Raw genomic sequence first — 23,475 nt, 5'->3', positions numbered from 1 at the left:
GCTTTTGTCAGTGCTGGCAACTTCGCCAGTAAAGCAATTGAAAACTGAACCAAAGTCGGGCGGAAAACTTCAAAAATTCTTGTGGAGCGGATGGATAAGGTCGTACAATGTCGGTGAATATTACAGTGAATGGGAATTTTGTTTCCAAACATTGCGCAAAGAATCCTTTGCTGCTGGATCGTGAACGGGCCAAGAAGGAATTGGAAGAGGAGAGAAGAAAGAAACGCTTATTACAGGTAAATCAGGAGTTGGTGTATTGAAATAAAATACTCCAACATCTCTTTCCCAGGTTCGTGAGCAATCCAAGCAAATAGCTGAAAAGATTCGCAATGATGTTAAGGAAACGAAACGCAAGGAGATGGAGAAATATGAAGCAACAAAGGCTCAAGAGTTTGAAGAATGGCGTAGGCAAGCTTTGCAGCAAAACAAACATGAATGTAGTGAGGCAATATTCCAGCTAGGAGCAGCCCATAAAGCAGCAAGGGCTGAAAATCAAGCTAGAGCTGAGAAGCAGGCAGCCACAAAGACGCAGGGGACTTATAAGGAATTTCGCAAGCAAATGGAAGCTCGCCGACGTAAAAATGAAAATGTACAAAAGGAAAAGCCATCTACAAGCAGTAAGGGGCAATCATCCTGTACAGATTGTCAATTTAAATGCAAGTGTTACACAATAGGCCAAGAGGAAGCACAGAAAAGGAAAAGAAATTCGTGCTTATATTCCAGCGATTCAGATACGTTAAGCAGTGATGAGGAAACAAGTGATGAAGAGACCCTAAAGGATACTCCCTCACTTACCACATTATCTCCCTGTAAAAGTCCCACAACCACCACAACGGCCACTCAAACTTCTTTAAAACAAAAACAAACCAAACATCTAAAACAAACTCCTGCAGTTTATATGGATGTTGAGGTTGGAAGTGATGATTCTGTTTTAATTACTGGGCCAGTGGAGGTTAAAGATAAACATGCTGAGTATAATCGGCAGTTTAGCAGTGTCATAAGGGTCAGCCCCAAGAAACCGAAACAGAAAAAAGAAGCACAGGCCAGCAAACAGGTCCAGGTTACATCGATTTCCACAACAACAACATCAACGACAGAGAATAAAGAAAATTCCAATAATTCCAATGAAAATGTAACAATTCCTCCAGTTATGCCGCCTAAGGAAAAACGATTTACCCTTATTTCGAATTTGGTTAAGAAACAGGAGGAGTTACCTAAATTCTCCAAAGAAATGTCACCAACTAAAAGAAGAACCACTGAACAACAACAGCAGCATGGCTCACCTCGTAAATTTATAGCTATGCCTCCTGCACCACTTGCTAGACCACCAGTGGCTCGACCAATCTCCTCCACACAACCAATGTCACCACCTCGCAAGGAAAGTATTTCTTCAAAATCCTCAAAGGTTACCAGTAGAGGTCATACTACCCAACCACCACCACCAACAACAAAATCAATTTCTACAGCATCAGCCAACACCGTTGCCATGGCCAGCACGGCCAGTAGTAGCTGTGGTGGTAGGGTGCAATTTTATGATTACAACAGTAAACTGACCAAGGAGGGAACCCAAAGCTCTGCCAATGTTGAGGTAATACAGCAACGTGACAAGGTGCAACCCACTGCCATGGAACAGGCTGCTGTCGAGACACGTTTACAGTATGATCGCCAACAGGACATGCAGGAAAAACAGTGAGTATGGAAGGGGGAAATAAAAATGGACAAATGTAGCACGTGCTTCTTCATCCATACACTTTTTTCTTACATTTCACCATAGTAACATCCATGTAATTAAAACTTTAAGGGATGTGTGTGTGTAAAAAAGCTGACCAAAGGAACATGTTATGCCATAACTACTTTCAGAGTGGGACAATTTGGGTCAAATTTAAATACTTTGGTTTTTAATTGGAAGTTTACTGTAAGAGCAGTGGTTTTCTTTTAGAACATACATACATTAACATGCCATATGGAGATTTTTCACTAAAATTCCAGATGGGGAAGTGCAACTTCCTCATAGTGACCCATTTTAAAAATTATTTATCAGATATATATAAAATTTTGATTTTTGTAAAGATGTCGCTTTTATGCAATTTTAGAAAACAAATGATGGAACGAGGCCAAAAGGCTTTGGAACGAGAACAAGTACGAAGGGACTGTAATGATCTAACCGAAAAACTAGAGGCCCTTACTAAACAGTACCCACGACAAGTGCCAATCACTGTGAGTTATGCAAATTCAAACTCATTTGAATGTTTTGTTTTTGGGCTTATTCCAATATCCTTTGTTTATTTTATAGGAAAACAATCCTCATATATTTGCTGATAAACAGCTACGTCTAGAAGGTAAAATGAATTCAGCCATAGAGAAACTTCTTAGTCGGCCAAATATCATTACATGTTCCGAAATGGATGAAAGTGTTAACAAGTCCCAACAACAAACAACCACAAAACCGAAAGTGAGCAATGAGATCAATCTTGGAGCTATAAATACAAGTAATGATGCTCAACAAGCTGATGATGCCACTAGTGATAGTTGTTGTTCAATACTATTGGGCTATGTTGATGATCAAAGTCGTCAAGTTCGCAAAGACTTGGAGCAATGGTCGGACAAGGAAGACAGTCAAAAACAAAGACGCCTTAAAAATCTACTACAGCGTCTAGACAAGTTGAGGCATTCCATTATACAAGAAATAAAAACAAATAAATCAAATAAAACAGAAAAACCAGCTACTGCCCGAGATGATAACTATCGCCAGCTAATTGAAGACATATCCACATTTCGTCAAGAAAGAGAAAATATTATACTTGAGGAAAAAGAAGCACACAAGGAAAAGTCGGCTGTATGCAAAGAAAAAAATACTCCAAAGGAAAATGAAGATAAAACAAAGAAAACTTCGGATAAAAAGCTTCTGGCTGAAAGGGAAAAGTTATTGGAACAAAAAGAAGCTATTTTAGAGGAAAAATTGCGGGAATTTTATGAATTGCAAAAACAGAAAAATAAGCAGACGCCCAAATCCAAAACTGAGGATAAAGATAAAGAAGCCAAGTCCCACGCTTCCGCTGAGATAGCAAAAGATAAAAATGCCGAAAATAAATCCCAAGAAAACAAGGAAAACATTAATTGCAGTTCTTTGGAAACCCCAGTAGAAATCATTATAACTGTCCAAGGTGAAACAAAATGTGTTAAAATTCCAGTTAAAAGCAACAAAAGAAAAACAGCCCACAAAAAACCATCTCCCACACACTTAGCAACACTTATTAAGAGTCCCCACGCCAAGGTATGTGCCAAAAAGTTAACCCCGAAGAAAACCGTTTCAAATAAAGAACCTACACCAAAGGCGGCCCCGACATTGGTGAGACATAATTCATATGATTCTAATTCGACATCCTATATGAGCTTACCATCTCAAATACCAACAAAATTGGGAGCTTTGGTAGACAATAAAACACAAAACCAAATGAGCTACAACTCTTCCATGGAGGATACACAAACTTCCACAGAAACTGAAAGTGATGGAAGACAGGCAAATAAGAAACCTCCACCACATCTTAATCCCTTAGTGGCTCAATATGTACAACGCCTTTTGGGTATGTCACGCAAGACAATACAACGTTTGGCGGTAAGTTCTTCAGATATCGAAACGCCTAGTTCATCAGTTATTAATACTTCGGGTAATGTTAGTTCTTGTGAATCGTTGCTTTCCGATGAACACATGGCTTTTGTGGAAAGTTTTGTACAAGAGAATCGCAGTTTCATCAAGGAGCTGGAGCAATCTATGAGGGCTCAAAATAATGTCTCATTGGAGGACAGTATGAAGGCATTTGATGAAATCTGGCGTAAGCGTTTGAAACAAAAACAAAATAAAACATACCCTCAAAAGCAACTTCGTGAGGAGGTGAAGAAACCCAAACCACCCAAAAGTCCCAAAACCATGAGGGTTGCGAAAACTCAAACAAAGGAATTACAAAGTAGGGAGGTTAGCAGTCAAACGAAACTCAACGAAAAGCATATTGCACCCAAAATAAAGCCAAAACTTCCGCTTAATCTAGAAAAATCCAACGAAACTGAAAGTAGCCCAGAAATGTTGGAAAAACTTAAAGCAAAATCCAAGCAAAGATTTGCCGCAAAACTCGACAAGGCTGTTGAAACAAAATTATCCCCAGATGTAAATAAATCTGAATCAGATTCACAAATAGCCCGCTATGCCCAATTAACCGAAAACTGTACCCATCGCATTGCCGAATTGACAGAACTCATTAATCGTGTACGTGAAGAGAAACAGCGACTGCTTGAAGTTACCCTCAGCTCTGTTAGTGATAATGGCAGGCAATCAACGGAATATTTAGAATTACCTGAAGGTAAAAGTCACCGCACCTCAGCCAACAATAATGAGGCGGAATCCAGTGTGGCCAGCAGCACCGAAGAAGCCACTGCCACCACATTAAAATCAGCACCATCTTTAGAAGCAAGCGGCAACAGGCGGCAACCAATTCAATTAGCAAAATTAGATAAAAATCATCCAATTACAGCTAGTCAGGATAGTGGCATTGCCGACTCTAGACCCATAACAGCACAAGAACATCGTCTTGATTTCGATCCCATATCACAAACCTCCACGGAATCTCATAGTGCCATGCATCAACGTAAAACAAAACCACCACCTACTTTGCGTAGATTTAGTCCACAATTTCAAGAGGAAGAATTGGCCCACGAATTATCTACGATTTTGGAGGTGGATACTCCAGCTAACTCACGTATAAATACAGCGGCTAGTCAAAAATCTGTGGATACTCCAGCCAACTCACGTACCACCACAGCGGCTAGTCAAAAATCTGAAGAACAAATTACAGTGGCCAGAGCAGACGAAGCTTCGTTGCCCTCTCAGCAACAACAACAAGACCAGCATCATCAACCAATTATGTTTCCCACTTTTGAGGAGTATGTGCAACGCATGAACTTGGATATAACCCAACTGGATGCTGAACAAAGTTCTCTATTGCATGCCGAATTTTCACATTTTATTGAAGATATGCAGAGGAGTCGTTTGAAAAATCAAAGTAAGTTTGGCAAATTTAAAGTATTTAAATTTTTTGTAGATTAATTCTGTTGTTGTAGGGGGGTTATAATTGGGGTTTCCTTATGTTTTTTATGCCCTAAGCCTATAGGCTAAAGAGGATAAATACACTTTGATACGACCAAAAATATGTTCATCGAAATAATGGTTTTAGACCCCAAGTATGTTTGGTCGAAATTAATTTAAGTTCGAAGAGGGGCCATGTCGGTCCACTCTTTCGGGTACCTCCCATGCAGAAGTTCAAATTTTTTTTGTAAAATGGTTTGAGCGATAACTCTCGAATGGAGTAATCGATTTGGTCCAAACTTTGCACATCTTATTATTCCTTCCTGATATAGATTGGGTTTGAATGTGGACAATATCGGTTCAATCTTTCGAGTACTTTCCAAAATTCGGAAAAAGTGAAGTTTAAGAGCTCGTCTTTGATCGTTTTGATTTTTGTTGAAACAACTTGTGTTCGCTGCCCCCATTACGGCGATACACTTTTTTCAGGGGCAAGTCCACACTTCCTGAGAGAATGGCCCGAAAGTTGTACAAAACCCCCATGACCATGTGTAGTGTCTGGAGCGCACAATAACTCTCGAAAAGATAAGGCTATTCGGTCCAAAAATGTGGTCTTCGTAATATTTTGTCCAAACTTAGTTTAACTTCGAAGATGAGCAATATCGGCCCACACCTTCCGGCAGCGGTCCCTCGGCAGCGGGTTCTCTCGTACCGGATTGACCCGGAACAACACAAAACCAATGTTCCGGCCAGCGGCTGCCACCTCAGTGTGTACATGTTTGTATTTGTTTCGTTTTCTGTATTGGGAGCAGCATATCCCGGAATGCCTGTTCCGAATTCTATTGGTCCGAGCCGGGACGGAGGAAAACCCAGGACCAATATATCTGTGCTCAGTTTGTCACATCCGCATCTTCACCCACATCCAACCTTCGGTGAGATGCAATAGATGTCAGGAGTGGGTGCATCTAAGGGGTTGCTCTGGACTCGTCCACGTGAGGGACTACGACAGGGACTATGTTGCTGCATGCTGCGTGAACACTGTCCCCAGTGAGTCGTCGTCGGATTACGAAACTCCCCCGCAGTCCCCTCGACAACAACCGCACACGCAGCCTTTAACACCAGCCGTTGTTGTCCCAATCCCCGAAAAAGCAGCCTTTTTGCAATTGAATTGCAATGGACTCCGAGGTAAGATCGAGGAGATAGTAGATTTTATGAGTCGGAAGAACATCAAGGTCGCGGCAGTGCAGGAAACCACAGCTTAGAGCATTGTGATGGTTACAATGTTCTGAGGAAAGATCGCACCAGAAGTGGAGGTGGGGGATTGGCTTTCCGATTGCACCAGTCTGTCCAATACAGACCTATCACGCTTGAGCCTGTCTCTAATGACCCGTACATGGAATGTGATGTTCGGGTAGCGGAAAGGATGTTCCGGGACATCATCACTGCTGCAGCCGCTCGCCATATCCCTGTTGGTCGAATACCCGAAGTAAGACCAAATTTCCCAGCAGAGGCGACGGGATTAGCAAATGAGCATGATGAGCTTCGTCGTATCAACCCCAATGACCCCAGAGTCAGGGAGCTGACACTGGAAGTTAACAGGCTGGTCGGCGAGCATAAGCGGAACAAAAGGTTAAATCATCTGAAGAGCTGCAACATTGGAGCCGGTATAGGTGAATTGTGGGCAACGGTTAAGTCACTCTCGAACCCTGGAAGAAGGGAAGATAGGACCTCAGTCACGTTTGGCGACGTTACGTTGACTGACCCGAAGAGGTGCGCAAGTTATTTCAATCGACAGTTTGTCGAGGACCCCGAGAGTGACAAGGCGAAGAGAAGAGTATTACGTCGCATCAGATCTCTTCCTGTCGAGGGTGAACCACCACAATTTACAATGGATGATGTTGCCAATGCCATCAGGAACGCTAAATCATCCAAAGCGTTGGGCCCTGATGGAATCTCCATGGTAATGTTGAAGCAGCTGGATGAGCCGGGAGTCGAGTATCTCACCAATGTCTTCAACTTGTCGCTAGCCACCCTCATTGTTCCCGAAGTTTGGAAAATGGGCAGGGTGGTCCCACTACGGAAGCCAGGCAAGGATGCCAGCAAAAGTGAATCGTACAGGCCGATTTCGCTTTTGTCGCCCGTAGCAAAGACACTTGAGGCCTTGCTCCTCCCCAGTATCAGAAATAGCTATCAAGTTGCCGATCATCAGCATGGATTCCGTAAACAGCACAGCACGACAACTGCGCTGCACGCCATTACCACACGTATTTGTCAAGGAATCAACCAGAGGCGCTTGACTTATCAAAAGCCTTTGATACAGTCAGGCACTCCACGCTGTTTGAGGACATTGAGCAGAAAACCCTCCGGCCAAGCTTGAAACGTTGGATAGTCAATTATATGTGTGGACGCCAGTCGTACGTGGAATTCAGGAACAAGAAGTCCAAACCCCGTATAATGAAACAGGGAGTTCCCCAAGGTGGGATGATATCTCCGGAACTGTTTAACCTCTACTTCTCCTGTATTCCGCCCCCTCCAGACGGCATCGAGATCGTAACGTATGCGGATTGCACGATCCTGGCATCGGGTACCTATCCTGATGACATCCGTGAGAGACTGAACAACTATTTAACCGATCTTACCACATTTTTCCATTCGAGGAATATGCAGATTTCCGACACAAAATCAACAGCCACTCTGTTCACCACATGGACAGCGCAGTTTGGAAGAGAATTGAATGTCGTGGTCGACGGTAGCAGAATTCCGACCACAAACTGCCCCAAAATGTTGGGGGTCACATTCGACACTACATTCACGTCGTGAGCGCACGCCACAGCTATCTGCGACAAACTGAAAAGTAGGAACAAGGTCCTCAAGTCCCTAGCCGGCAGCACTTGGGGTGCAGATAAAGAAACCTTGTTGACCACATATAACGCGATAGGTCGGTCTGTGGTAAGCTATGTCTGGTCTGTCCCCGAGATTATGTGATACGAATTGGAAAAAGATTCAAACTTTCCAGAATGCCGCCCTGAGAACAGCAACAGGGTGCCACATCAAATCTTCAGTGGACCATCTACATGAGGAGGCAAAGATTCTTCCAGTAAAGCAACACAATGAGATGCTTTCGTTGCAGTACCTGCTTGGATGTTACCGTGTGAGCCATCCCAATCACCATCTTGTGGGTAGGCCCGACACATTCAGGCAGATCAGAGAGGATATCCATGCTCTAGAGGGAGAGGTCCAACGATACAGGAGAGATCCTCTAGATCAACAAGTATATCAAGCAGGTTTAAATACTATTCACACGGATGCAGTTGCCATGGCCTTAAGCAATTATAGTGTGAATAAAGTCCTCGAAATACATCCCCCATCTATTGTAGCTGAGGAGCGTCAGCTGTCACGACAACTACGCTCGATATATTGCTCAACTACGCTCGATTATTGCAGTCGCCTAAATTCTTATTGGGCGGAAATCGACCGCGCCGTGCAAGACATCTGCCCAGTATGTGGCATGGGCCCGCACGACACAAAACTCAACTGCCCAGCCAAACCAACTCATCTAACTCCAGTGGATCTGTAGCCACTTTCCTGGAACTGGAGATAGACCCAGAGCCAACAAAAAGAAACTACTCTCAAAATAAGATCCATTTCCAAAATGGACTGTGCAGATGCATTCCTTTAGGTACCTCCTCAGCAACACTTCTGAGCTTTAATCCAAATATTGTTTTTCGGCAAGTTAATACGTCCAAATAGAGCCACAAAACCGGAAACCCCTGGAGAAAAGGATTTCGGTACGATATTGTCAATAGGTAAACGTTTCAATTCACACAGGTTGACGATATATCTCTGTCCAAAAGCGACTGCTAATTTTTTACTAGTTTTCGATTTGTTTCTATCTCCAGATAGCAGTTGGCGGTTGTAATTGGATCTTCATCAAAAAGCAAGCTTTTTTTACCAACTATTAGCTTTAATATATTTGTCAGCGAGAGTAACCAGATCACATTTACCTTGGCCGTATTTTGAAAACATAACATTTCTACAAAATTGTTATTTATACGGCCCACATTTTGTCCTTGCCGGTCAATTTATTCATTTCATTTATAAATTTACATTTTACTTTGAATTTATTTTTATACATTCTTATCAATACCCTTTTCCTTCATTTTAGAACACCCTTCGCCTCCGCAATACATCGAATTCCCTTCAATAAATGGTTATTTGAATCAAAACAAACCCCCCGATGTGGTGGCTGATCAAACAGAGATAATGGAAGATTCGTTGGCTCAGCTGCGAATAAGTAGCCTAAAGCCCAAAGGGTTCCCACCTGTACGTGAATATGTTCAACAAAAGTGCAAAGAAAATCCCTCACCCAATGGTGGTGCACAACAAATTCTATTGGATACCGAAAGTCTGGAAAATATTACAGATATTATAACAAATACCGACAGTGACTCCGCCTCATTGGATATTGAAAAAGAACTAAAACAACGTAAAATTTTAAAACACTCCTTTCGTTATACCACAAAACCCAAGGAAATATTTTCTTCTACTGCTCACCATGATGTTGGTGAGTTCTATCAAGAGTTAATGGGTTTTGAAAGTGGCATTGAAAAGTTATCTACGTCGGAGACGACAACAACACAACTGGAAACCGATCTGAAAAGAATGGTTAATCAGTGGTCAAAAGAGAACAAAGAAAAGCCACCGCAATATCAGTCACTTAGCAGTACAACAACAAGCAGTTCAGTGGCTGAGAAATTGGGGAAGGTAATTTATATCTTACAATTTTAAAAACTTCACATGAAGATCATGCATTATTTTTCCTATACTTGTAGTCCACTTCCTTAGATGAATCTTCTAATGAAAATGGACGTCCGCTAGATCTGCGTGACTTTTTAAAACGTGAGCTAATGAAGCATTCCAATTTTTCTACTTCAACTTCAACATCCAGTATTGATGATTCGCTGCGTAGTCAATTTCTACACTCACTCATTGGCTCCTTAACGCCGCGTACAAATGCAGCTACCAGTAAATCGGGTCAACATACACTGGATCGCCAAAAGACATCAACACCGGTGCCAGGACATTCCTCGCAAACACGTTCAACTCCTGGTAGTGGTGAAAATCCTCTCAACACTACAAGTTCACAATTGTTTTCGGGTGAAAGTCATATTTCTTCGGTTCATGGTTGTGAGCGCTCAAAGAACAATACTGCCGGCCGTTCAAATGCAAGTGGAGCGGGCGGAAATCAAAGTTCTGATTAGCAAAAATGTGACGGATTTAGTGTTGTTTGTATTTATATTTCTTTTAAAGTGAAAAGCCGCCAAATGAAATGAGTTAAAGGTAAGTTAAATTTTTCTTTTTCTTTATTTTTTTTAATATCGGAGTGAGATAAATAATATATGAAAGGGAGATTATGTAATATATATTAGGAAGCCATTGGATGGGTCTAAGGCAATTATTTAGCAGTTCCTTTCTAATAATTCACGTAATCACGTTATGTATGTACCTAATACTTCAATATATAAGAGGCATATAGTTCGGAACCTTTTTGAAATGATACCGAAAACATAATAGAAAACAGTGCTGACTGGTGAAATTATCAAGGTAATATTCTGCAGACAAAATGATTGTACTTTAGAAATAGAAAGAGGGGCGATATAAAAATCGCCTCATATCCGTATGTGCGCTCTAGATTCGGAAGTCTGAAAAGAGATTACTTTGTCGGTTATTTTATTAAGTTTTAAAATGCTGTGCCATCGACATAATCTCTTAAGTTTTTTAACTTGCTTGCACTAATTTGGTTGAGTTCTTGTATATTGTCGTTTCAGGAGTTGAGGTTTCAGCGTTGCGAAGGCTGGGCAATGACATGGATAGTGTTCGAACGTTTCGTCGTTCCTTTCGCATGCTCTGCTTTCACAGCTTTCTGCACAACCTATTTTGTGCAGGTGCGCTTGTAGAACTAGGTGTCCCGTAAGGAAATAATTATTAGGAATAAATCAGGACCAGTAAGTAATTAAGGGAAAATGTGAACACAAATTAATATTTGTTTTGAAATTCGATTAAATTCCAAAATAGTTTCGAATGACTAAAATTGGAAGAAAGCATTTGGGCGCGATTTTTGGAACATTCGACTCATTATCGAAAGAAGTATGCGTTATTACAAAGACTGGTAAAATTTAGTGCGAGCGGTGTATGAAGAAGTGGCCCTAAATTTCAGGACCGCATGAACTACCTTCGGTAAAAATTCCATAACGATTTTCGAACCGTCCCACAGTGGATCCACTTGTATGGAGAAAGTGGCCAAAAATATTTAGAGTGTAAAAATCAAGCCAATGCGCGCGCCGGTTACAACTTTGTGCTGCTGCGAAGATTGTTTTAAGAAACCTCGAGCGTAACATTCTCCCCCCTTTCCCTTCTAGAGGGGGTATACGGTAAGAATTGTTTTATGCTGTTAATACAAAATGACATGAACAAAGGTCGCGATTATCTTATGATGCAAAAATAGGCTTGGGAAAACAAAACAATTTCCAAGACAACATAAAATCTAACCAATTTAGCGGAATAAAAAAAAACCAAAATTTTTGTCTGAAAATTGGTAAAATTGTTAATTTAGAACTTATAGCGTTTTTCCTCGAAGACACAAGCCGCCCACGTAAGTCATATATGAAAGAAGAATTCTTGGCCTTTCTATTGATGCCAATTACGTTAATGTACGCGGTCAAATAACACAGTTATACCCTAATATATCCATAGAAACAATATTCTAGGTCAGCCTTATTCTGCGACCCACCATAAAATATTAGGCAAATGTTCCGACTTTTGAAGCTATTCTTAAAAAGATCGCGTTCGAATGAAACAAAAAGTAATATATATTTTTAAAAAGGTCCATGTCATAGCTGTCAGAGTTGCCAGATGTTGTATCAAAATTTTGACATTCATTTTTTTTATTTTTGGCCAATGGGTGGATCCACTGTGCGCCCATAAATTGCACTTTATACGAAAATGTTGGTTGATCTTTTGAGATTATTTATATCGGAAAGTGTTGTCCGAAAATTAATTTAATTTTGAGAGAAAATTACAATTTCCTAAGGTTAAGACAATGTCAGGTCGTCCTTTCGATAATTACACTGTACAACAAAATCGATTTTTTTTTTTAAATTACAAGAAACCCCGCACAGATTATGAAAGAGGGCCGAAAAAGAAGACACGTGTATCGGCGTTTTGAAAGTTTACGTCGGGAAGTAACCTAAATAGGCGTGGCAAGTTCCGCCCATTTCTACAGGTTTTGAAATATTCGACATCAGATTCCTTGGAATCCTTGCATTTTAGGTATAAAGTGCCTTTGGCAATATTACTGACAACAATACGGGGTATCTTTTCATGAAAAAAAAATAACCCTCATGCGAGCCTAAAACTTTTAAAAACTCCTTTAAAATGTGATCGTATCATAACAAAATATTCAACAAAATTATTTGTCATAAAATTTTACTATAGGTCCCCGAATACACCAAAACTCTAAATCGTACCTAACCGCCAGGAATCTGCCAAAAGTAAAATCACGTTTTAGTGTTAATGTTGTACTTTATCTGAGTTTATTAAGTTTTGTCCCACAAAACTTCATTCTAGATAGAAGACGTCAAAGACAAAAATAATCTCCATCAAATTTCAATATAAGTCGCCAAATAATTGAAATATGTATTTGAAATATACATATATCACTAAAATATATACATCAAGTTTACCAACAAAACACCCAAATATTTTTTGAATAAATTTGTTTTGTTCTTTTTTCGAGTTGATGCATGAAAGTAACATGAAATTTAGTTCTAGACGAAAGGTGTTAAAAGAAGAAATATTCTACACAAAATTTCATTGTAAGTCCCAGAACAAACTAGATATCTGAGTAAAATACTTTGTTAAGAAAATGACGTTACAAAATTAGATATTATAGGTAAAAATTATTTGTTAAACTTTTAGACTCTTAATTAAAATTGATTCCATACTTAGAGATGGGAAATGGGTAAATACCCAAATGGTAAATACCCATTAAAATGGGTAAATTGGGTATAAATGGGTAAACACCCAGGTATTTACCCAATATGTGGGTATAAACTACAGAAACTAAAATCAATCAATTAGATGCGAAAACGCAGTGTTTTAGCTAATTTTAACAGACTATGAATAAAATTATCTTTTTTTACATACGGGGCAAGATAAAATATGACCAATTTTGGTCCATATTTTCGTAAATCTCTCAGATATTGTGAAATCACAATTTTGATATTTGAGAACTATTAGAGCGGTTAGTTGTAGTTCTCCATGCAGAAAAACACATATGCTGGATCGAGATCCAAATGTTATCATATATCAGGTGGATTAACCCGCGATTTTAGTGGATAATCTTGAGATTTAAGTCCTCCTCGACAAAGCTATATTTTTTGCATTCATCGTTAAATTTTTCGCACAAGCAAATCCAACGACCGATTTAATACATACAAAGTTTAGTCTGCGTGGTTAAACCGTTTATCTGGCATTCTTTTTGATTTCTGTCTGACAGAAAAACAAAATTTTGATTTTAAAATAAAATTTTATTTACCCAAATAAACACCCTAAAAAGAAATTTATCGGGTATTTACCTAGTATTTACCCATGTTTTGGGTAAATACCGGGTAGAATCCCATCTATATCCATACTGAGTCAAAATCTCCGAAAATACCTCAATTTTTTGGGGGTTGTGTCAAAAGATGAAATGTTCCAAATCAAATTTCATTATGAGTCTCTGAACAAAAGACGTCTTCTACCTAGAATGAAGTTTTGTAGGACAAAACTTAATAAACTCAGATAAAGTACAACATTAACCCTAAAACGTGATTTTACTTTTGGCAGATACCTGGCGGTTAGGTACGATTTAGAGTTTTGGTGTATTCGGGGACCTATAGTAAAATTGTATGGCAAATAATTTTGTAGAATATTTTGATCTGATACGATCACATTTTAAAGGAGTTTTTAAAAGTTTTTGAAAAAAGTGACCAAAAAGTCCTCGCATGAGGGAGGGTTAATTTTTTTCATAAAAAGATACCCCGCATTGTTGTCAGCAATATTGCCAAAGACACTTTATACCTAAAATGCAAGGATTCCAAGGAATCTGATGACGAATATTCCAAAACCTGTAGAAATGGGCGGAACTTGCCACCCCTATTAAGGTTACTTCCCGACGTAAACTTTTAAAACGTCAATGCACGTGTCTTCTTTCTTCCGGTCCTCTTTCATAATCTGGTCGAATTATCTTGTAATTATTTTTTATGTTGTACAGTGTTCTCATGCCCACAAATATTTTAACTAGTCATCATAGGATTTTTTTAAGGCTCTTGGATCAATATTTCAGGGAGCATGGACTTGAATTAGTGTCTTCGCTAAAAAATTGAAAACAATCCTCAATCAGACCTATGTACTTGAAAGTTTGTGAAGGATGTAGTTGAAGCTGATGTCCGTCCGATATAGACCTTAATGGAACTTGATGAACGTTCGGAAATGTACGATGTACAAAGTTTCGGCCAAATATGATATTCAATTTGTATGTCGTCGTGCTAATCTGTTGATGTAACAGCACGCGATGTATTTGTAAGTTAATTTTTCTGCTTAATGTGACTCTGGGTCTATCAGTCAGTTCTAGGAATATGGTGGCTTCAATTGGTTGCAACCAAAAACTATTGTACTTAGTTGAGTAGGTTTAACAGTGTGTCGTGCGGGCATGTCCCGCATGCTCGGCAGATGTTTTGCACGTCGTCAAGAGTCCTGGATCTTACCGTATTTGAGCCCAATTTGTCGTGGTAGTTGACGCTCTTTGGCGGCTACATATGAAGGTTGCACTCTGAGAACCGCATTTACACGATAGTTGTTTATGGCATCTGTGACTGCACCTGTGTGCAGCACCCGAGCAAGTACCGCATTGATAGTATGTCGTTGTGTTGCTGTACTGGAAGAACCTTTGACTCCTCATGTAGGAGGAATCCTGTTGAAGTTCTGACAGGTTTGAATATCTTTTCATCGTCTTGCATTTATATTCGCGCACCACGCTGGCGCCGTATAGCTTACCACAGACTGATCTAACACGTTTTATGGGGCCAAAAGGTTTCTTTATGTGCACCCCAAGTGCTGCCGGCTAGGAACTTGAGGACCTTGTTCATGCATCTCAGCTTGTCGCAAATTTCTGTGACATTCCCGGACGGTGTGAACATGCGGTGTGTGCTGTGATGTGACCCCCTTGAATCTTGGGGTAGTTAGTGTTCGGAATTCTGCTACCATCGACCTTACATTTAGCTCAGAGCTCACCTCCGCAACACATGTGGTCAACAGAGTAGAAAAGTCGAGTCAAAAAGACGTCAGGGAAGGTACCAGACGACAAGATCGTTTAATCATCCATATATGTTACCACATCAATGCCGCCCGCCTGGAGGGGGTGGTATACAGAAGAGGTAAAGGTTAAACAGTTCCGCAGATATCACCCTGCATTGGAGAAATCCCCGTTCCTCTATAAGGGGCTTGGACTAATTGATTATACAACATTTCTGTCTTACCCGGAGGGTAGTGTGGTTAGTGTCCTTAAACAGCGTGGAGTGCTTTACAGTATCAAACGCTTTTTATAAGTCGAGCGGCACAAACACTGGCTTATCGCACGGCTTTTTGTGGTTGAGTACCTCGACTGGTGTTGTGCTGTCTGCGTTGATGTTGTGCGACAACTGGATAGCTATTTATGACGCTGGAGAGAAGAGTGAAACTTAAAGGTCTTTGCTGGGGAGGCGGCAAGAGTAAAATCGGCCTGTAACTTTAGTAGCGGGATCATCGTGCTCATTTTCCAGACTTCGGGCAAGATGTGGATGGATTGCGACAGGTTGAGAACTTTGGTGAGGTACGTAACTACCGGTTCATCCAGCTGTTAAAGCATGACCATGGAGATTCCATCAAAGCCCAATGTTTTGGATGATTTACTCCCGCGCACCTCTTCGGATCAGTCGGCGTAACGTCGCCAAACGTTACTAAGGGTTCAATAGTGTGAATTAGTTGTTGTTGTAACAGTGTTTATTATTATGTTTGTATGTTCGTTCTTCTGTTCAATCTGGCTTTGGGTCTATCTCCAGTTCCAGGAAAATGGCTGCTTCGATGGGATGTAACCACAGATCCACTGGAGTTAGATGAGTAGGTTTGGCGGGGCTGTTGAAAAGGTGCTTTGTGTTGTGCGGGGCCATGCCGCATACTGGGTAGATGTCTTGCACGGCGCGATCGATTTCCGCCCAATAATAATTTAGGTGATTGCAATATCCCGAGCGTAGTTGAGCCAAAACTACTCTGGTTTGTCCTGGCAGCTGACGCTCCTCAGCTGCGATAGATGGGGGATGTACTCCGAGAACTTTGTTCACACTATATCTGCTTATGGCCTTAGCAACTGCATCCGTGTGAATACTATTTAAACCTGCTTGATATGCGTTCTCTCCTATATTGTTGGACCTCCCTCTCTAGGGCATGAATATCCTTCCTGATATGCTTGAATGTGTCGGGCCTAGCCAGCAGATGGTGATTGGGATGGCTCTCACAATAACACCCGAGCAAGTACTGCAACGAAAGCATTTCATTGTGTTGCTTTACTGGAAGAATCTTTGCCTCCTCATGTAGATGGTCTACTGAAGACATGAGGAGGCACCCTGTTGCTGTTCTCAGGACGGCATTCTCGTTTAATCTTTTTCCAATTCGTATCACATAATCCCAGGGACCAAACTGGCGCCACATTCAGTCATTTTAGTTGTTGCCGACAGGGGTTTTAGAGCTTTTGAAGGATGGAACGCGACTACAATCCGCTGCATTTTATTGCGATCCGAGAGAAGAACTGTAACTAGATTTTTGCGAAAAAAATCGAAATATTGTGTACCCGAAGCAATACGAGTATACCGGAAGAAATATTATGATGTGCCGAATTTTGATCAAATCAGTTACTCCCTTCCAGAGGAATGTGGCGCAGCATTTTAACAAAAACATTTTGAACTTTTGTGGGACAGGTACCCGAAGGAGTAGTTGTACAAACTATTCTGAGGAGTTCGAATCATATCTATTGATTCTTTAGAAAGTAATCGTGCGCACCAGCCACCCAAACAGACAAACTGACAGAGCTAAATCTGCTCCGAATTGTCTGAAGCGGATTTCGTGCAAACATATTTGGTGTCCAAAACCATTAATTCAGCATAAAATAAAGAATGGTATTTTGAAGTTTGAAATTTAGTCTTCATTAAGACTACAAAACTTTCCCCCAGAAATTTGCCGGTCCAGGCCCGATTTTCGACATTTTCAAGGTTCTAAAAGGTTTAATTTTGGTATATCGTCTTCTTTAAGGGCATACAACATTTTTGCAGAGAATTGTAGTTGCAGATCCACGTTTTTATATAGCCCACATAGAACGATACCTTCCGATTATCTCTTTTTTGAAGGTAATAGCCACATTATTAAACCCAAAAGGCAAAAAGAAATTTTTCGGAATAAAGTTCCTGCCGATTTTCAGTATTTTGAAGATTTTAGTCATAATATTATTCACACTAAATGGTTAAAATTTGGTATTTAGTTGCCATGGGGTAAAAAACCATTTCTGCAGACAAATGTTCGTATCAATCCCACGGCAGCGGGTTCTTTCGTACCGGATTGACCCGAAACCATAGTGTTACGGCCAGCGGCTGCCAACCCAGCATCAAACCTGTGCTTCACGTAGGTTTCTATGCTGCTACAACAACAACAAATGTTCGTATAGTTCTATGTTAGGATATAGCACCTATAGAACGATACCTCCCGATGTTTGGTATTTTTAAGGGTATTGTCTCATTATTCATCCGAAATGGCTAAATTTTTATATGTAGTCTCCGTTGGAGGTAATGGGAGCGCCCGTGGTGCAGCGGTAAGCACGCCCGCTTTGCACTCAGAACAACAAAGTTGTTTGCGGTGACAAATTCTCTCATTGGCTTGCATTGCCTGGGTTTTTCTGTCACAAAAACTTTCTCTACAATTGGTTTCGTTAAAAAGTTTTCGGACTCGGCATTAAGAAGTATGTACTATATCATTGAACTAATATGATTCGGCGTGCACTCATTGGTATGAGAGAAGTCACCATTGTCCCTTCGGTGATTTTCATATAGCCCCCATAGAACGATTCCTTCCGTTTTTGTGGGAAATTGTTAAGGTTTTAGCCATATTATCCAAAAGTTATGATCGTCCAGGAGCAGAGTTCTTAATCATTCGCGGTTATTGCTCTTTAAAGCAGCGCGAAGGGCGGAACTGATATGGCTTCATACGAAATAACAACACGATTGATTTGAAATAAATTCTTTTACTCTTGTTTAGGTATCATTTCCAACTTATTAATCTATATCCATCAACTTGGGCAAGCGTGGTAGTAGATCATAAACTTTCAATGTTTGCTAAACGAATGAGAGCGACTTTATTGAAATTTTGTTTCGTTTAAGTACTCAACATGAGAAGCGAGTAACTCAACTAGTGTTAGTTGTATACAAAAGGTATTAAGACCAAAGATGTAATTTTATGGTACTTTACTAAATATTTACATGGTTGTATTTTCATTCATTAGAATCAAGCATTTAAACATATGTTGCGTTATATTAATTGAATTAGTGAAAACGTATACGTAAAGTATTAAAATAAAATATGTATACAAGAGAAATTCTAATAATAAAAGTTGATCCGCTTCATCTTGTATTTCTTTTGTCAAGCGCTGACAGTGTCCATTGCCTTTTTAAATCTTATAATATATATCGAAACCCACTCAAAGGCAAAAAATAACAGCAATCCTTTCTTTTTAAATTTCAGAAAACCTAACGACATTCCTCTACATACCTCCTAAATACATTCCTTGTTAAGTATATCGAGATAAGTTTTATATTAATATAGCTATTAAATTTATTTTTTAACCAAGGCTTAAAGGGCAGTATGGCTAAAAAGTGTATTTTGGATCTTTGTCATCATAAAGATATCTATTTGAACTCTTTCTCTTTCCATCTTGAAAGAGAAAGAATATTTTAAGGTAACAACAATGTCCGACAATAAGAATAAGAATGAAGACTATCTTGACCTTGTTCTTTTATACGCAGTGAAAACTTTTTCGCCAATGTCCATTCAAAATTTTAAAAAATAAATATCTTTTAGCATGTTGACTCTTGATTAGTTCTCAAAAATAGTGCAAATAAATGTTATTTGTTGTAATTTTATATATTTGTGTAAAGCTTGTAAGAAAGTTTTTTTTTTTTAACAAAAGTTTCTTTTTTATTTTCACATTTTATTTATATATAAAAATGCTATTTTATTTGTTATTTGATTGTATTTCTTCATCTATATTAAATAATGGTCGCGTGATTTTTTTTATATTTTCATAAAATGAGATAATGTTGTTCTTTCTAATTTTTTTGGTATAAAAATGCGATCATATTAATAACTTAAAATAAAATAAAAAGAAACAAAATACAATGAGATATAATTATCTTAACAATAACATTAGATAATGGTAATATAAAAACGTAGACGCCGCACACTTCAATTATGACAAAAGAAAAATTAGTTTAAAATTCGGACTTGTTTCATTAATTTAACTACTAATAAATACCTAATTTGATTTAAAATCAATTCCCATTCGTGTGTTTTTATCTATAGGTTTTAAGTTGGTTTTGTTCACATAAGTACTTATTTTAATTTAGATTTTTTATAACACTTATAAGTACTTTTAGATTTAAGTAAAACATTTGTTTTTGTGTGTTTTAAGCACCATGATAGGCTTTACTGGCCATTTTCTTTAGAGTATCTGCCTCACTACCTGTTGCTTCGACCATTTGTCTTAAGGCACCATTGTGATTCCGTAACAGAACATAGGGTACATCAAATTCTTTGGCTTGACCAGCATCCATAACCAATATGCGATCACTGTCCATTACCGTCTGCAAACGATGTGCCACCGTTAAGACGGTACAATGTTTGAACTTGATACGGATTGTTTGTTGAATTAGGGCATCAGTTCTGTAAAGAAATAAAGGAGAATTGATTGAATCGTTGAAAAAGGAAACAGTCACCAATAACAGTACAAAATAAAAAAAAATAATAGTAGTGGTGGGCATAAATGGATTATGAACATGTCCCTAATTTTTATACCCACCACCATAGTATGAGGGTATATAAAGTTTGTTTTTCCGTTTATGAAGTATTTCTATTATTGATCATTCCGAGTCGATATAGCCGTCCACAACAATTGAGCTAGAACGCAATATTTTTGCGAGTGTCTTTTTACCATAGGTACATAGGTCAAGTTCGAAGATGGGCTATATCGATCCACGTTTTGGTATAGCACCAACATAATGGTACTTCCCGATTTTCGGTTTTTTTTTGTGGATTGTAGCTACAGTTTTTAAACAAAGTTAGCTGTAATTTGACATCCGTGGTTCTTAGAGGTCTACACCAATAATTGTCTATATAGATCCACGTTTTAGAATAACCCACATATAACATAATCTCCGAATTTTTGATATTTTGAGGATTTTAGCTACAATTATTAACCAAACTAGATGTAATTTGACTTTCGAGGTTCTTAGTGGGCACAAAATTTCTCCATCAAAAATTGTCAACATTAGTCTATTTTGTGGTATAGCCCTCATATAATGGTACATCCCGATATTCGGTATTTTGAGAACTTTAGCTACTTTTTTGGCCGAACTTTGGCATTTGAGGATCCTAGTGGTCACAAAACATCTCCTTCAAAAATTTGTCAGCATAGGTCCACGGTTTTGTATAGTCAACATATAACGAAACCTCCCGATTTTTGGATTTTAGCTACAATTTTTAACCAAACTTGCTTTTATTTGACATTCTAGCTTCTTAGCGGTCACAACACTTCTGCACCAAAAATTGTCTATATAGGCCCACGTTTTGGTATAGACCTCATATAACGGAACCCCTCGATTTTCGGTAAATTGAGAATTTTAACTACATTTTTAGCCGAACTATCTGTAATTTGGCATTTGAAGTTCCCAGTGGTCACAAAACTTCTCCATCAAAAATTGTCAACATAGATCTATGTATTGGGCCCCATAAAACGGTACCTTTGGATTTTAAGTATTTTGCGCATTATAGCTATATTTTTTGACCGCTACCTGTTATTTGGCAGTTGAGGTTTCTAGTGATCCACCAAAAATTTAGGCATATGGGGTATCCGTCGTGGAAAAACTTCTCCACCTAAAAAAAAAAGTTGGACCCGGCCTAATTTAACAATTTTTTTCCTGTTCATTTTGAGTATCCTTATAGTAGTTCCTTATTAATATAAGGCTACTTATAAAGGTCATATATTTATGGTGGAATCTTTGTAGAGTAGAGTATTACGTTACCTTATCTCCTGTTGAAAAAGAAGAATGATCTACCTAATACTACTATACTTATTGTATTTGAAAAATATCTAGTTAACATAGTTTTTTGTAGTTGTCATATTATACAGAAAATTATTAAAATAAATTTTCATTCGTTGTGAAACCTTTAATAAAATAACAGGTTATGGCCCTTCCGCGTTTTAAACTCGAAAATTAAGATAATTTGTGATCATACGAGAAGAATATCGAGAAAGGAATATGACAACGAATATGCAATTGGAGAAACTTCGCGGAAGCTAAAACTTCGAAGACTGAACGTTTGCAGTGGAAGCATATTTCCAAATGAAAGGTCTGTGGAAATCCATTGAAGGGACGGAAGATAAAGAAGACAAGAAAATTCAAGCCAAGGCAGAATTAGTCTTATTGCTGGACAAGTCTGTTTATCCTCATATACGAGAATGTGCAAGTGCAAAAGATATATGGATTGCATTAGCAAAAATTTATGAGGACAATGGCCTTGTCAGGAGAGTTGGAATAATTCAAAAATTCTGCTCTACAAAATTGAAAGATTGTCCAAATGTTGAGGAATATTTCAATGAGATAATCAACTCGGCGCACAAACTAAGGGCTGTTGGACTTAACGTAGATGAAGAGTGGATCGGATCAATGTTATTAGCTGGATTACCGGATGAGTATAAACCTATGATTATGGGTATTCAAAGCTCGGGTATAAAAATAACAGGTGACGCTATAAAGTTGAAAATATTGCAAGATGTGAAGAATGAAGCAACTGAAATGGCTCTAGCTGGCAACAAAAAGAGAATTGGCAAATATGTTCAAGGACCAAAGTGTTATAATTGCAATCAATATGGTCATATAGCCGCAAAATGCCCAAACAAATCATCAAAGAAAGTATTCTCAAAGAAAGATGGTGGGAATTCTGCGATGGGGGCGTTTACGGTACGTAAACTGAATAACAATGATTGGTACTTCGATTCCGGAGCCACAGCCCAGATGTGTTCAAGTAAGCAATTTTTCACTGATCGATATGCAGAAAAAAATTCGGAGGTAATTATAGCAAATAAATCTACAATGCGTGTCGATGGAATTGGAAATGTCAACATGATTTCATTGGTGGGAAAATCCAAGAAAGAAAACGTTTCATTTTTTAAGATGTTCTTCACATTCCGGATTTGTATATTAATCTACTGTCTGTCTCAAAAATCGGATTCAAAGTTGTATTTGATGCAAAAGGCTGCAGAGCTATCAACAATTGTGGCGATGTTATTGTTACAAGAGATTTGGTTGAAGGAATGTTTCGTTTGAATTTTTCAAGTAACAAAGCAATGGTTTCTCAAGGTAAGATTGAAGAAGGCAATTTGTGGCAAAAGCGAATCGGTCATGTAAACAATGAAACACTGAAGAAAATGGCATCAGGAGCTGTCATTGGAATAAATTGTGAGATAAGTAAAGAAAATTGAATTCCTTGCTTGAAAGGGAAAATATCAAGAACCCCATTTAACGATACAGGAACTAGAGTCAACGGTATATTGGATTTAATTCATACTGATCTCTGTGGCCCAATGTATACAGATTCCTTAAGTGGTTCTCGATATATATCAACTTTTATAGATGATTACTCGAGAAAAGTTTTTATATATTTTTTGAAACGCAAGTCTGAAGTGGCTGAAAAGTTCGTCGAATTCAAAAAATTTGTCGAAAATCAAATAGGACGAAAGATTAAAGCCTTGAGGAGCGACAACGGAACAGAATACTGTAATGAAAGAATGAGACGCATTTTTGTTGAAAACGGTATTTATCACCAAACTACAGTACCATATTCGCCTCAGCAAAATGGCGTATCTGAAAGAATGAACAGGACCATTATAGAAAAAACTAGGTGTCTTTTGATTCAGTCGTGCTTGCCCAAAAAGTTTTGTGCTGAAGCAGCAAACACTGCAGTTCATTTAATTAACCTAACACCGACGAAAATGTTAAATGAAATTT

The 23,475-nt window shown here is 38.8% G+C and overlaps 2 protein-coding genes across 3 annotated transcripts in view; one reads left to right on the top strand and one right to left on the bottom strand.

The window, feature by feature from the left end:
* On the top strand, positions 1–19,744 carry ana1 (anastral spindle 1). Its single transcript, XM_073968658.1, has 7 exons — positions 1–236; positions 290–1,689; positions 2,094–2,217; positions 2,294–5,054; positions 9,240–9,838; positions 9,907–10,414; positions 18,935–19,744. Exons 1-6 carry the CDS (start codon positions 108–110, stop codon positions 10,333–10,335), a joined length of 5,442 nt encoding a protein of 1,813 aa, XP_073824759.1. The 5' UTR covers positions 1–107; the 3' UTR covers positions 10,336–10,414; positions 18,935–19,744.
* The window catches only part of Cftr (CF transmembrane conductance regulator), a 61,250-nt gene continuing 57,092 nt past the window's right edge, over positions 19,318–23,475 (bottom strand). For both annotated transcript variants that reach the window (XM_073968670.1, XM_073968677.1), the window contains one exon: positions 19,318–20,131. In XM_073968670.1, the coding sequence (XP_073824771.1) occupies positions 19,876–20,131 (256 nt within the window). In that variant the 3' untranslated portion in view covers positions 19,318–19,875. The remainder of the gene's footprint in view (positions 20,132–23,475) is intronic.

This window comes from Musca autumnalis, unplaced genomic scaffold (assembly GCF_047663935.1).
Source record: "Musca autumnalis isolate F117 unplaced genomic scaffold, ASM4766393v1 scaffold_1, whole genome shotgun sequence".
In the NCBI taxonomy this organism is placed as follows: Eukaryota; Metazoa; Arthropoda; class Insecta; order Diptera; family Muscidae; genus Musca; species Musca autumnalis.
The sequence above is the reverse complement of the archived record's forward strand: the minus strand, read 5'-3'. Positions and strand labels throughout refer to the sequence as shown.